Source organism: Hyla sarda, chromosome 4, assembly GCF_029499605.1.
Source record: "Hyla sarda isolate aHylSar1 chromosome 4, aHylSar1.hap1, whole genome shotgun sequence".
In the NCBI taxonomy this organism is placed as follows: Eukaryota; Metazoa; Chordata; class Amphibia; order Anura; family Hylidae; genus Hyla; species Hyla sarda.
In genome coordinates, this window is record NC_079192.1 from 156,745,441 (window position 1) to 156,758,642 (window position 13,202).

At 42.1% G+C, this 13,202-nt stretch overlaps 1 protein-coding gene across 4 annotated transcripts in view; it reads left to right on the forward strand.

Moving 5' to 3' along the window:
* LARP6 (La ribonucleoprotein 6, translational regulator) overlaps positions 1-12,986 on the forward strand; it is a 110,113-nt gene extending 97,127 nt beyond the window's left edge. For 2 of the 4 annotated variants that reach the window (XM_056572480.1, XM_056572481.1), the window contains 2 exons: positions 2,687-2,897; positions 11,401-12,986. In XM_056572480.1, the coding sequence (XP_056428455.1) occupies positions 2,856-2,897; positions 11,401-12,450 (1,092 nt within the window). In that variant the 5' untranslated portion in view covers positions 2,687-2,855 and the 3' untranslated portion in view covers positions 12,451-12,986. Of the gene's footprint in view, positions 1-534; positions 555-2,686; positions 2,898-11,400 lie in introns of those variants that run through there. The other 2 variants (XM_056572479.1, XM_056572478.1) reach the window with 2 other exon arrangements.
* Positions 12,987-13,202: the final 216 nt, after the last annotated feature.

The window sequence follows — 13,202 nt, forward strand, 5'->3', positions numbered from 1 at the left end:
CGATATCCCTGATGGACCGAGGATAACCGGTGCCGGAGTCTTTGGTACGGCGACTGACACCGGGTGAGTGCACTCTGAATTCTTTGGATGTAGCATATGGAATACTTTGGATGTAGCATATGGAATACTTTGGATGTAGCATACAGAATACTTTGGATATAGCATATAGTCTACCCTCATGCCATAGACTCTAAGTGCTAAACAGATATACCGGATTAGAGGACGTGTATGTGTCCGTACTACCGGATGAATATATAGCTGTGTATATATCTAGCGGTGCCGGTGATTTCACCTCTTTGTATGTGTAGTTACATATACAGTTGTGTTGAATCATTTCCCCAGTAAAATTCACAAAAGCAGATTTGTTGTGGATTTTGACATCTCAATTGAAGTCAGTAGGATAAATCTGAACCCTGAGTTGACCTGCTGCAAAGCAAAATCCATACCATAAGTCTGTCTTCATGGAATTCTTCTGCAGCATGTAGATGAGAGTTGGTAAAATTGGATTTCCATCATGTCTTTTGCAGTGTTTCTGGACATAGACTATATATGCAGTAAGTATAATCATTTTTTATTTTCTGTATAATCTATAACATGTTATAAATAATGTAACATGAAATTCTGCAGTATAAACTTTTTTTTTTCTTTTTTTTTCTGCTTTGACTATTCTTTTCAGTGATATTGGGTAGGGTCACCTGTGATATCATTGGTTTCCAGTAGTAGTTTCCAGAGACTGTTTTCCCCATAATGACAATATGGCTTTAATAAAATGCGAGGAAACACAGAAAGCAGAGTTGTGTGCTGTCTATGTAACATTGTTTTCAGACGATTTCACCGAAATTGAAGAACACAGTGTTACAGGAATGTGCTGCAGGAGTCTTCAGAGAACAGGACGTAATCCTTGTGGCAGACAAGTTTTAACATGGAATGTGCAAGAAGTGAATGAATGCATAAGACGTAGTCTGGATCTCAACACTAGAGTATTTTTTACCTTTACTACATTGTGGCAAAGCCGCATAAGGCAGTTTTGATACAGTAACAAAACTAGGACTAAATCCTATAAAACTATGAGAATGGCTTCTGCTTAAAACTACATGGATGAGGCTTAAATATTCTCTCAACTACTAGGGGTATTCCAGGAAAAAACTTTTTTATATATCAACTGGCTCCAGAAAGTTAAAGGAGTACTCTGGTGCAGAGTATTCCTGCTCCGTCCTGCCCGGACTGCAAAAAAAATGAAAGTAAACAATCTCTCGCCTTCCTGGGTTCCCGCGGAGCGCCACTACAGCTGATCAGTCCTCCGGTCCATCTTCTTCATACTTCCATGTGAACGAAGCGTCACATGGCACTCAGCCTATTATGGGCCGAGGCAGAACAACGCGGCGGCCGGCGATAGGCTGAGCGCCATGTGACTCTTCATTTCACCCGGAAGTATGAAGAAGATGGACCGGAGGACCGATCAGCTGTAGTGGCGCTCCGAGAGAACCCAGGGAGGTGAGAGATGGTTTATTATTTATTTTTTTGCAGCCCGGGCAGGACAGAGCAGGAGTACTCTGCACCAGAGTACTCCTTTAAGCAGATTTGTAAGTTAATTCTATTAAAAAATCTTAATCCTTCCAATAATTATCTGCTGAAGTTAAGTTGTTCTTTTCTGTCTGGCAACAGTGCTCTCTGCTGACATCTCTGCTTGTCTCGGGAACTGCACAGAGTAGAAGAGGTTTGCTATGGGGATTTGCTTCTACTTTGGACAGTTCCCGAGACGTGTCATGAGAGAGCACTTAAACATAAAAGAACAACTCAACTTCAGCAGCTAAAAAGTACTGAAAGGACTAAGATTTTTTTAATTGAAGTAATTTACAAATCTGTTTTAACTTTCTGGAGCCAGTTGATATATAAAAAAGAGAGTTTTTTTTCCTGGATAACCCCTTTAAAGGGGTACTCCACCCCATCCCGTCAATGGGAGGGGGCGTGACTGCCATCACGCCCCCTCCCATAGACTTTCATTGAGGGGATGGGGCGTGACGTCACACGGGGGCGGAGTCCTGACTTTACGGACTTCCGTTCCCGTGGTCGTGACCCAGACCTTCCAGCGCTTCCGGACAAGAAACAGGTGGGTGCCACCTGCAATATTGCGGGGGTCCCCAGCGGTGAGACCCCCACGATCAGACATCTTATCCCCTATCCTTTGGATAGGGGATAAGATGTCTAGGGGTGGAGTACCCCTTTAACTCAGATCTCTCCAGCAGTTCTGGAATATATCTCTAGAATAACTCTGAGTGATCTAGTATTTAGTACTGATGTTATCAATGAGTGAATGTTAATAGCTGGAATACCCCTTCGATAGAATGCAGGCTGACAAAAACAGTGAATATTCTGCTAGTAGGGTGTGCGTGTCAATTGGAAATCCTTTGCAGGTTTGTAGGGTAGTTTCATTCAGGAGCATAACTATAGGGGGTGCTAAGGTAGCATTGGCCCCTGTTCACTTTAGGGTGGCTGAAAGCCCCTCTACCACATACAATACTAGTAATGACTCATGGAAAGTGGTTGTCCCTGTTATATATTTTATATCAAGTCACAAAGTAATGAATTGTTAATAGTAATGTATAATGTCACATAGGTTATATTGTGGCTAATATAAGTGTTACACAATGTCCTCTAACACGTTTCTTTTCATGCTGTCTTGCAGTGGAGCTGCCACAAGTGGAGGGGAGAATGATGGGGATGAGCTTGACCAGGACTGGAAGCCCCCCGACCCAGAACTTACCCAGAAACTTGTTGTTCAGATAGAGTACTACCTCTCTGATGAAAACTTGGAGAAAGATGCCTTTCTATTGAAACATGTGAGAAGAAACAAGATGGGATTTGTCAGTGTTAAACTACTTACCTCATTCAAAAAGGTATATTGAGATCTGAGTTAGTGCTGAATGCATGCAGTTATGTCTTCTGCCCGACTTCTACATGTTTATAATGACCACTGGACACGAGAGGCGTTACCTAGTACAGAGCAAGAAAACTAAAAGGGTAGTCTGGAGTTGGTTCTTGAGGACCATCTGTATATTTCTGCATTATCACCTCACACAGTTGGGCTTTTGTATCTGAGATGACATTGCCCAATGAAGACATCTACTTTAATAGAAAGTGCTGCTTCACCCAGTATTGTAATGTAGAACTAGGGGGGGAAATTCATCAAACCTAGGAAAAAGGAACAATTGCCCATAGCAACCAATCAGATTCTTAATTTTTTTTTCTTTTTTAAGGCCTCTGAATAATGAAAGTGGAGTTGGGATTGGTTGCTATGGGCATCTAATCCATTGTTTCTTTACACAAGGTTTACTAACCCCCCCCCCCCCCCCCCCTTAGTTTCTGCAACTTACTAATATAGTTGTATGAACTATTTTGCGAAGTGGGCAGCTTCAGGGAATGTATGCCCTTAACACTGCCTCCCCCCACCCCCATTACCACCACAACTGTATGGCTTTCCATAGTAAGATCCATTCCTATGCAGACTATATAGACGTAACCATAAATATTAAAATGTATTTTAACCTGTGTGGGAGGGCTCCTAAAAGTGCAGTTGGGCCCTGGTTTAGTTCTTGCAATTTACAATTTTCATATAATCTATGTAAAAATTTGGTAACTTTGTTGCTTTGCATTTATCTAAACAGTTGCCTCTGTAGTAGCTGGACTTATAACACATAATAAATTAAGACTAGATTTAGAATTATAATGTTTTCCCTTAGTCTCCTCAGCAGCACAATCGTGGGGTGTCTTTGCCCCTGTTTGCCTTGCAGAACTTGAGAATTTTTTATAAAATAGACAAATTTAAAGCCTGCCCCCCTTACGTATATAGGAAAAACACTCCCTATCTACATTGATTAAACTATAAAGTAAATCAAATAGAATAGGGAGGGAGTATTGTGCTGCTGAGGAGACTAAGGGAAACCGGATTAACATTCTAAATCTGTTCTTCCCTATCGTTCCACAGCAGCATCATGATGGGGAGTAGCAAGCAGTTACCCCCACAGGGAGGACCTTACTGCTTAGCAGACTGTATTTCAGACTTAACAAAAGTCAGCTGATTGGACACAGAACCATCTAGTCGATTGGTACAAGCATCTTTCTGCCCAGGAACCATCCACAGTTCTGGTTGAATGCGCTTAAAGCATACCTGTCAGATCCCACAAAAAAAATAAAATAAAAAAAACTGTTAGGCTGGGTTCACATGGATTGTCCTCCATCCCGATTTTCTCCCGTCAATGCCTCTTAAACGGACCATACTACAAACTGATACAAATGCCATTTAGTGGCATCCTTTTGTATCAGTTTTTCATCAATTAGTATGAAAAGTCAGATGCCTACAGACTCCCGCAGCCAGGACTACTACTACTACTTCAATTATGGAACGGACTCATTTCCATGATGGGAGTAGTAGTTCCCCTGGCTGTGGGAGTCTGCTGGTGGCTACATTAGTGCTTGTACTACTACCCCCATCATGAAACAGATCCTGTTACATGTTATGGGTAGTAGTACAGGGATAAGGGATTGATCACACCGGGTCTCACTTCTGAGACCCGATGCAATCCTAAGTTATTAACCAGGGGAGCGGGTGGCATGCTCTGCTCCCCAGCGATGTTTATAGTGTCTTTTATTTTCATTTTCGCTGGGAGTGGCCATTCAGGGATCCCAGCGAGGTTTTTAAACTTGTACTGTGAATAATCTAATTTTATTCCCCCAATCACAGCGCACAGCAGAGCCACGTCACTCCATTCCCCACTGCTCATCCCTGTACCAGATGGGGAACAGCAGCGGGGAATGGAGGGACATGTCCCCGCTGTGCACTCTGATTATGGAGTGGGCAGAGAGGAATGGAGCGCAATCATAGTGCACAGCGGGGACAACTCGCGAGCTTTCGGGCTAATTGTGAATTGCATTGTGAAAGGGAACCCTGCACTCCCTTGTATGTGGGTTCTTTTGTCTGTGTGATTGTGATTGAAGATGGGGAGCGGGGGAATACAATTAGGTTATTTACAGTACAAGTGTAAAAACTTTGCTAGGAGCCCTGAATGGCCACTCTGTATTTGAATGTGAAAGTAAGACACTATATACATCGCTGGGGAGTGGAGCATGCCACCCACTCTGCTGGTTAATAACTTATGATTGCATCGGGTCTCAGAAGTGAGACACAGTGCGATCAATTCCTCAGCCCCTGTACTACTACTACTACTACTACCTCTAACATGGAACAGACTCTGTTCCATTATGGGGGTAGTAGTACAAGCACTAATGTAGCCTCCCCAGCTGCCCGCAGACTCCCGCAGCCAGGGAAACTACTATTTCCATCATGGGAAAAAAAAGTCTGTTCCATCATAGGAGGAGTAGTAGTCCCGCAGCTTTGCAGGAGTCCACTGCTTTCACCTCTTCTGAGCATTGTCAGAACTAATAACTGTTCAAAAAGTGATATTCAAAACCGGGTGCAAACGGATGACATTAGGCTCATCCATCTGTCATAGACTTCAATGTTTATAATATCCGTTTCTATTCTGTTATTTTTGTCAGGAAAAAATACTGCATGCAATGTCTTTTCACCATCAAAAATAACGGATTAGGAACCAAACGGATGTAAACGGCTTGCAAAGGGCTGTCAAAAAAAATGGGATTCATTTACAGCCATTTGCAAGCCGTTTGCAAAAGACTGAAACGGATTTGAGAATAGACCTGAATTAATGGGGACAGACATGAATTAATGTGAACGAGCCCTTAGAAGTTACTCAGTAACTCATTCTGATCATGTACAAATAATTTTTATGTCTTTATCACCCATATGTGACTAAAACATAGCATATTATAGCTGCTCATCTTTTCAATTGTCTCAAAGGGAGGGGGTGTGTCCTTCTCGACTGCACTGTGATGACTCCTCCCCCTCCCTCACTCTGCTGACTCACTGCTATTTGAGGAGCCTGGCAGCCTTTCTCTGTAACACTTTCCTCTGGTTTTATTCTGTACACGTGTATACAGACACATGATTACCTGTACTCTACCAATAAGACAATATGGTGAGTGTATAACTTAGATCTTCCTATGTAATTCATGTGTGACATCCTTGGGCATTCCTGAAATGCTGGGTCTTGTAGTTTTGGAATAGTTGGAGGTACAATGTTGCCTTCAACTGTGTGTCTACAACTTTTGAAAAATTACAACTCCCAGCATGCCCAGACATCCTTTGACTGTCCAGGCATGCTTGGAGTTGCAGTTTTGCAACAGCTAGAGGCACATGATTGGTAAAACTCTATTACAGCAATGTTGCTGCAAGGTGTGTTCCTCCTGCAGCATTGTCAATCAGCCATCACATGTCCTTGACCCTTGGGCACATTCATGCTGCTGTGGGACTTATCAGTGCCCCAGGAGGTATGGGAACCCCTAGTGGTGGGATTTTCAGAGGCAGTTTTCTTCACTAAAATGTGATTATTATTATTTTTTTTTTTCTAAAGAAATATATTATAAAAACTTTTTATATGTTGTACATCTTGGCAAAACAATAGTTTTTCTATGTGACAGTGCCCATTTAAGTAAAATCAGGTGCGTCCAAACCTTATAAGGTGTAACAGTTATTGATACATACCTAGTGTGATATGGATGGTTTAGAGGCTTTGTTGCCTCTATTCTTTTCTAGGAAGAGCACCAGAAATGGTCTTCCTTATGGAACACATGTTCTGTTTAGTAAGTAGATTCTTAAACATCTTACCAAGTCCACAGTTTTCCATAATCTTCCCCAGCAGGAAGTGCAGGCATGGATGTAACCTGATTAATGTTGAAGACTTTAGCACATATAGGTTGGTAAGAATCTCAACAGAACCTTGTCCTGGAAAAATCTTATTGTTCCTTTTAGGAAAACACTTGAAGCTCACCAACTCATTTAGCTGCAGTTATGGCCATTACAAATACAACTTTTAGAGCTTTATATTAACCTCAAATGGCTGTCCACAAAGCTGCTTTAGAACCAACTAAAGATTCCAATGTGATAATGGTCAGACATGCCTTGGACAAAGTCTGGAAACTTATATATCAGGAAGTATTTTACTTCCTGATATATAAGAAGCCTTCTTTGAAGCGAGGTGGACAGAGCCGAAATCTGTGCTGTCATAAAACTTGGCGATAGTCCTTTGTCAAGATTCTAAGATTACAGGTAAAGGGGAGAGGAAGGATCTAAAGATATGGACACACACCAGGCTTGAAAGATGCTTGTAACAAGATTCTACTTGATAGTAGCTTCACTCCTAGAGCAAGCTAGCATGTCCAAAACCTTATTGGAAAAACCCTCGGCCTTTAAAAGGAACGATGAACCTCCATGCCGTCAGGGTTAAAGGGGTTATCCAGGAAAAACTTTTTTTTATATATCAACTGGCTCCAGAAAGTTAAACAGATTTGTAAATTACTTCTATTAAAAAATCTTAATCCTTCCAATAATTATCAGTTGCTGAAGTTAAGTTATTTTCTGTCTGGCAACAGTGCTCTCTGCTGACATCTCAGCTTCTGAAGTTAAGGTTGTTCTTTTCTGTCTAAGTGCTCTCTGATGACACGTGTCTCGGGAAACACGCAGTTTAGAAGCAAATCTCCATAGCAAACCTCTTCTAAACTGGGCGTTTCCCGAGACAGGGGTCATCAGAGAGCACTTACAGAAAAGAACAACCTTAACTTCAGAAGCTCATAAGTACTGAAAGGATTAAGATTTTTTAATAGAAGTAATTTACAAATCTGTTTAACTTTCTGGAGCCAGTTGAGATATATAAAAAAAAGTTTTTTCCTGGAATACCCCTTTAATGACCTGAGGCTATGACAGAACTGTGTGCCCTGAGACACCAGGTCTTGCCTGGGGGTGCATCCAATAATTCCTTTAAAGGAAAACTGTCAGCTTGCTCCCTCCCCCCCCCCCCCCCGCACTAACCAGTGGTGCTGGCTGTACGGGTGACGCTGAGCAGTTTGGTTGCCTACTGTGCCCGGATCCGCCCGGCCATTCGGCCGAAATCTTCGTTTTCAGTATATGCTAATTATATGATAACTGGCACAGGCGGGGGTAACTGTCACTCTGACGTCAGCGGCCGCCGCCCGTAACACCACCCAGCTCTTCAATATTCCTCCCCTCCCTCCGCCTCGCCCTCTTCTCTGAAGAGGGAGAGGCGGAGGGAGGGGAGGAATATTGATGAGCTGGGCAGCGCTGTGGCTGCGGACGTCAGAGTGCCAGTTACCCCGCCAGCCAGTACCGCTGGTTAGTGCGGGGGGAGCAAGCTGACAGTTTTCCTTTAACTCCTCAACATGAGTTAGGCAAACAAAGATCTCTTTGGCCAACATGGTATGATGGCTATTATCGAGGCCTGATCCTGTCTAATCTTCATCAATACCCTTGGTATCATGGAAGTCTGTGGAAATATATAGGCCAGAATGAACACACACAAAAAAGGACATGGCATCCACCTTCAGAGGATTATCCTCTGGGTAAAGAGAGAAAAAAAATTTGTCTAGCATTGCTTTTACCTGCCATAAGGTCTTTTTCTGGGAGACCCCACATCTGTGTCAACTAAAGAAAAACTGAGGCATGGACAACTCTCTGGGAATTGTTTGATCATGACTGCTGAAGCCGAACTGCCAGGGCATTATGAACTCAACTGATGTGAATGGCAGATCATACCAATCTGGGTATTATGGTTTCTTCCCGTCTCAAGATCATCCACACTTCTTTTAGAAGGGCTTCTGATCTGGTACCTCCCTTCTTGTTGATATAAAACACAGATGCCATATTGTCAGTCCTGATTTATATGGCAGGTCCCACAAATATAGGGGGAAAATTACATAAAGCATTGCATATTGCCCTCAGTTTCTTACCCTGACATTTGCTGGTAAGATTCTTTCTTAGGGGCTCCAGTCCCCTTCTGTCCCCTCCTCAACTGGTACCTGAAGTGTCTGTAAGTGAGTTAGCCATTCATGTCCGCCCACCAAGTGAGGAAGCGACAGGTAGTAAGCGACAATCTGATGCAAAAGTCTGACATCTGTTTCAGTTCTTTAGGACCTCTCTTTGAAGAGGTCTTTAGTGCCAGAGGGCCCAGGGGACAGCATTTGTCACAGGTGACATAAATCCTAGGTACCTCATTAGAGTTCTGAAAGATACCAACCGAGGTGCTTGAAAAAAATCTGTATCCTCTAGCATTGTGGTCCTTCCGGGCTTTAGAGAAGATAGGCTTCATCTGTCTGGAATCTATCACAAATCCAAGAAGTTTTTGTTGTTGAAGGGGTAGGGTCTTATTTCTCCCATTGGACTCTATCCATCCAAGCTGATCCAACAGGGATAGTTGGGTCCACATAGATCTTAAGAAGCTCTGTAGATTGTGCCAGGATGAGCCAATCGTCCAGATAGGAGATTAGTCTTATTCGCTGGACTCTTAAGACTGCAACAACAGACGAGACTACTTTTGTGAAAACAAAGGGAGCAGTTATGCCTAAAGGCAGAACCTTTAACAGCAGATGGTGAATCTTGCCCTGAATTTCCACAGCAACAGAAAAGTACTTTCTGTGTCCTGGACAAATTGTCACACATAAAAAAAAAAGTGTCCTTGAGGTCTACAGATGTCATATGATCTCCTTTCAGAAGGACTGTCTTCAGGGTTCTGGTTTCTATTCTGAATTTTTTCTGAGATCTAGAACAAGCCTTTTTTTTGTCCAAAAGCTTATGTACTAGAAATATCGGGGAGTACACACATCTGCCCCTTTCTCAAGAGGGTACTGGTTCTAGTGAAGCCAAAGAAATTAGTTCTTGTATGGATGTTTTTGTATGGCTCTCCCTTTTTTGAAGAGTGTAGGGATGGAGAGACCAGAAATCTCTTGCGTGGATAGATGATAAACACAGTATAGCCTTTCTCTACAATTTGACAATACAAACTGGATCTTTATTAAACTTTTCCATAGGGGTAGGAAGATAGACCTGATGTCATAAAACCACCTTCATGGAAGGATCCCTAGAACATTTGGAGGGTCTCCTTTTTTGCTGCCTGAATCCTCCACCACGACTGAGGGCGACCTCGTCTGGATCTCTGTGGAGATAAGATCTTAGTACGATCCTCTTCAGATGACGTGGGATACACTTCGTTGGTCACCCTGAATTCTTCCTCAGCAATAGGAGAGGCTTGTCTAATTCTTTCTAAAAACGAGTTAGAGGTTGTATAGAGCTACTTCACATGGAGTCTTCACAAAAGTATTTCACCCAAATCATGACATCTGATAGGTTTGTCCGTATTCATTGGACTAGGGCAGCATGACTGATATAAGGTCATAGTCAGATAGAGCTGTATTTCACTTTCTGCAGGCTTAATGTCTTTGCTTATATCAGCAAAAAATAGCAAGTAAAAGGAACACAGGAATGGGGGGAGGGATTGGTATACATAGGCAATAGAGAGCGGATAAATCAAACACTTTCTTAATACTTATGAATAAGCCAACACAGCAGCTCAAGCATCAAGAGGCAAAAGACTGGAAGCTGAGCATTTAAATGGCCCCACTGACGCCAAAAAGATAAGACACTTCACCTTCCGGGCAGGCAAAAAACAATATAAGATAGGTAAAAGAAATAAGCTTTCATATAAAAAAAACTGTTAAACCAAACGTGGAACTAAATGATGAAAAAAATCTTTTAGAAAGTAATGAAAATATTTAGTCACAAAAGCTCCCGGCCGCAGACCTGAAGCAGAGAACTCAGTTCCAATGCGCCTGGCCAAGAGAGAACCAGATCTGGTGTGCACTCCGGAGAGTAATGCACTTATGACCCATAGGATGCCACAAACACCAGACTTGGAGCAGGAGGAAAGAATAGCCATTACACTTCACCTCCGGGAATCAGTAAAAGAGAAAAAAGGCTATAGTAAATGGGGGGGGGGGGGGGGGGCACAACCAGTCGTACAGTTTATAAGGACATAATAAAACTGTGTGGTTAGGGTATGTGTAGGGGGCATTACATTTGCATATTTTATTAAAAATCCCCATGTCCTGCAGGGTGTACAGGAGCAGAGACACCCCATGATTGTGCTGTTGAGGAAAGACAGGGAATGTAAAGTTTTGAGTATGAATTTATATGGTATTATGATGGGGTATATTGTACATCAGTGCATGATTCTTGTAAGGTTTTTTAACTCTTCCATTGTTTTCTTTAGCCTTTGTTTCTGCAATGCTGATACAAGTGTGAAGTAATTTTGGTGTATGAAACAAACCTAATATAGCTAGACAGCTTCTGCCCTTATATCCTTATTGTATAGTAAATGCCCTTATTTCCTAATATTCTAGTAAATGCATCAAATATATTTTACTATTGGATAATGGTTCATACAACAAATTGTTAAACCTACTTGTTTTTCATTTCAGGTAAAGCATCTGACCCGTGACTGGAGGACCACTGCCTATGCTTTAAGGTATTCTGAAATACTTGAATTAAATGAAGACAACAGGAAAGTAAGACGAAAAACTCCAGTTCCCGTTTTTCCTAGTGAGAACCTCCCCAGCAAAATGCTCCTGGTGTATGACCTCCACTTCATTCCAGAGCTGCAAGGGTTAAATAAAGAGCAAGAAAATGGTGGCATGCAAGAAAAGATAATGGAGCAGCTGCTAAAGAGTTTTGGAGCTTTTGGAAGCATCTCCTCTATACGTATCTTGAAACCCGGTAGGGATCTTCCCTCAGATGTGAAAAGATTTAGTAGTCGATACAGTCAGGTTGGAACCAAGGATTGTGCAATAGTTGAATTTGAGGAGGTGGAGGCTGCAATAAAGGCACATGAGACCCTCAATGTTGAAAGTGACACCGATGATGGTATAAAGGTTGTCCTAATAGGCATGAAGCCACCAAAGAAAAAGATTCAGAAAGACCGAAGCAAAGAAGAAGACTCAAAGAATCTGCGCAAAAATAAGTCTCTCAATAAAAGGGTTGAAGAGCTACAGTACATAGGAGATGAGTCTACAGGCTATAGCACTTCAGAGCCAGATAGCAATCCTAACTCTCCAATGGTAGGGCGAAAGATCCAGTCAACCAATAAGCTGAGCCCATCTGCTTACCCAAATAATCATCTGAGTCCAAATGCTTCACCCAGAAATAGCCCCTGGAGTAGTCCTTGTGGCCAACGTAAAGGGGTCAAGCATTCCCCTCTTGCTGACAACATGAGCCCTGAAATTTCACGGAGGTCTACAGAGTACTCATCAGATAGCAGCATCACACCATCCAGTAGTCCTTGGGTTCAGAGGAGAAGACAAGCCCAAACAGTCACACAGGAAAAGAGCCCTGCATGTAGTCCAATGCTTGGAAGGAAGATACAGAATGCTGATGGACTGCCGCCCGGAGTCCTGAGGCTTCCAAGAGGTCCTGATGGTACAAAAGGATTCCATAATGGAACGGAAAGGAATAAGCTTGTGCAGAATTTATGAACTCCATGTAACCTTATGGGACTTGCAATTATACTTGTCAACACCAGCCACTAGTTTGCAAGAGGGTGCATTCCAGTATTCCAGGGCTGCAAAAAGCTTCTACCTGGGAAGAAATGGATTCATAGAAAGACTGATAAGAAGTCTGTATTTATTATTTTTTATCTGATTTTTCATGGGTACACATACTTTGTACAGTGGCAGCAGTTTTGCTGCATTATATTTTTATTTGACTTTTTTTTTTTTTTTTTTTTTAGTTTTTGTTAAATCCTTTTAATTTCTATGTCAATCTTACTGGGTATCTGAAGCAATTGCGATCCATTGATGCTTATCTAAATATTAAGGCCAGGGACGCAACTGGTTGCATAATCTCCAAAACCTATTGGCAACTATTACTAGTTTATCCAATAGGACGTTGTCAATCTTTCTGCGATGCTCATTGTACACCTCCAAAGACAGATGTGTATAAAGAATGTATATTTTCCGTGCTGTGAATTAAATGACCTTCCATACGCATTGAAGCATCTTGTCTTGAACTTCTTGCTACCAAAAGAAAAGCCATGTAGGGAAATGAAACTGGGACCTGTCTTTTAAAAGCAAAGACTTAGAGTTGGTTACTTACCCGATATGGTGATCTGTTCTTTACAGATACCTTTGCAGTAAATCTATAGCACCCAATCATCATTTAGGCTTGGCATGAATAGTTCCAATATTCCCTATGCAGAGAGATGAAGCATTAATAGATGTAATGCCAC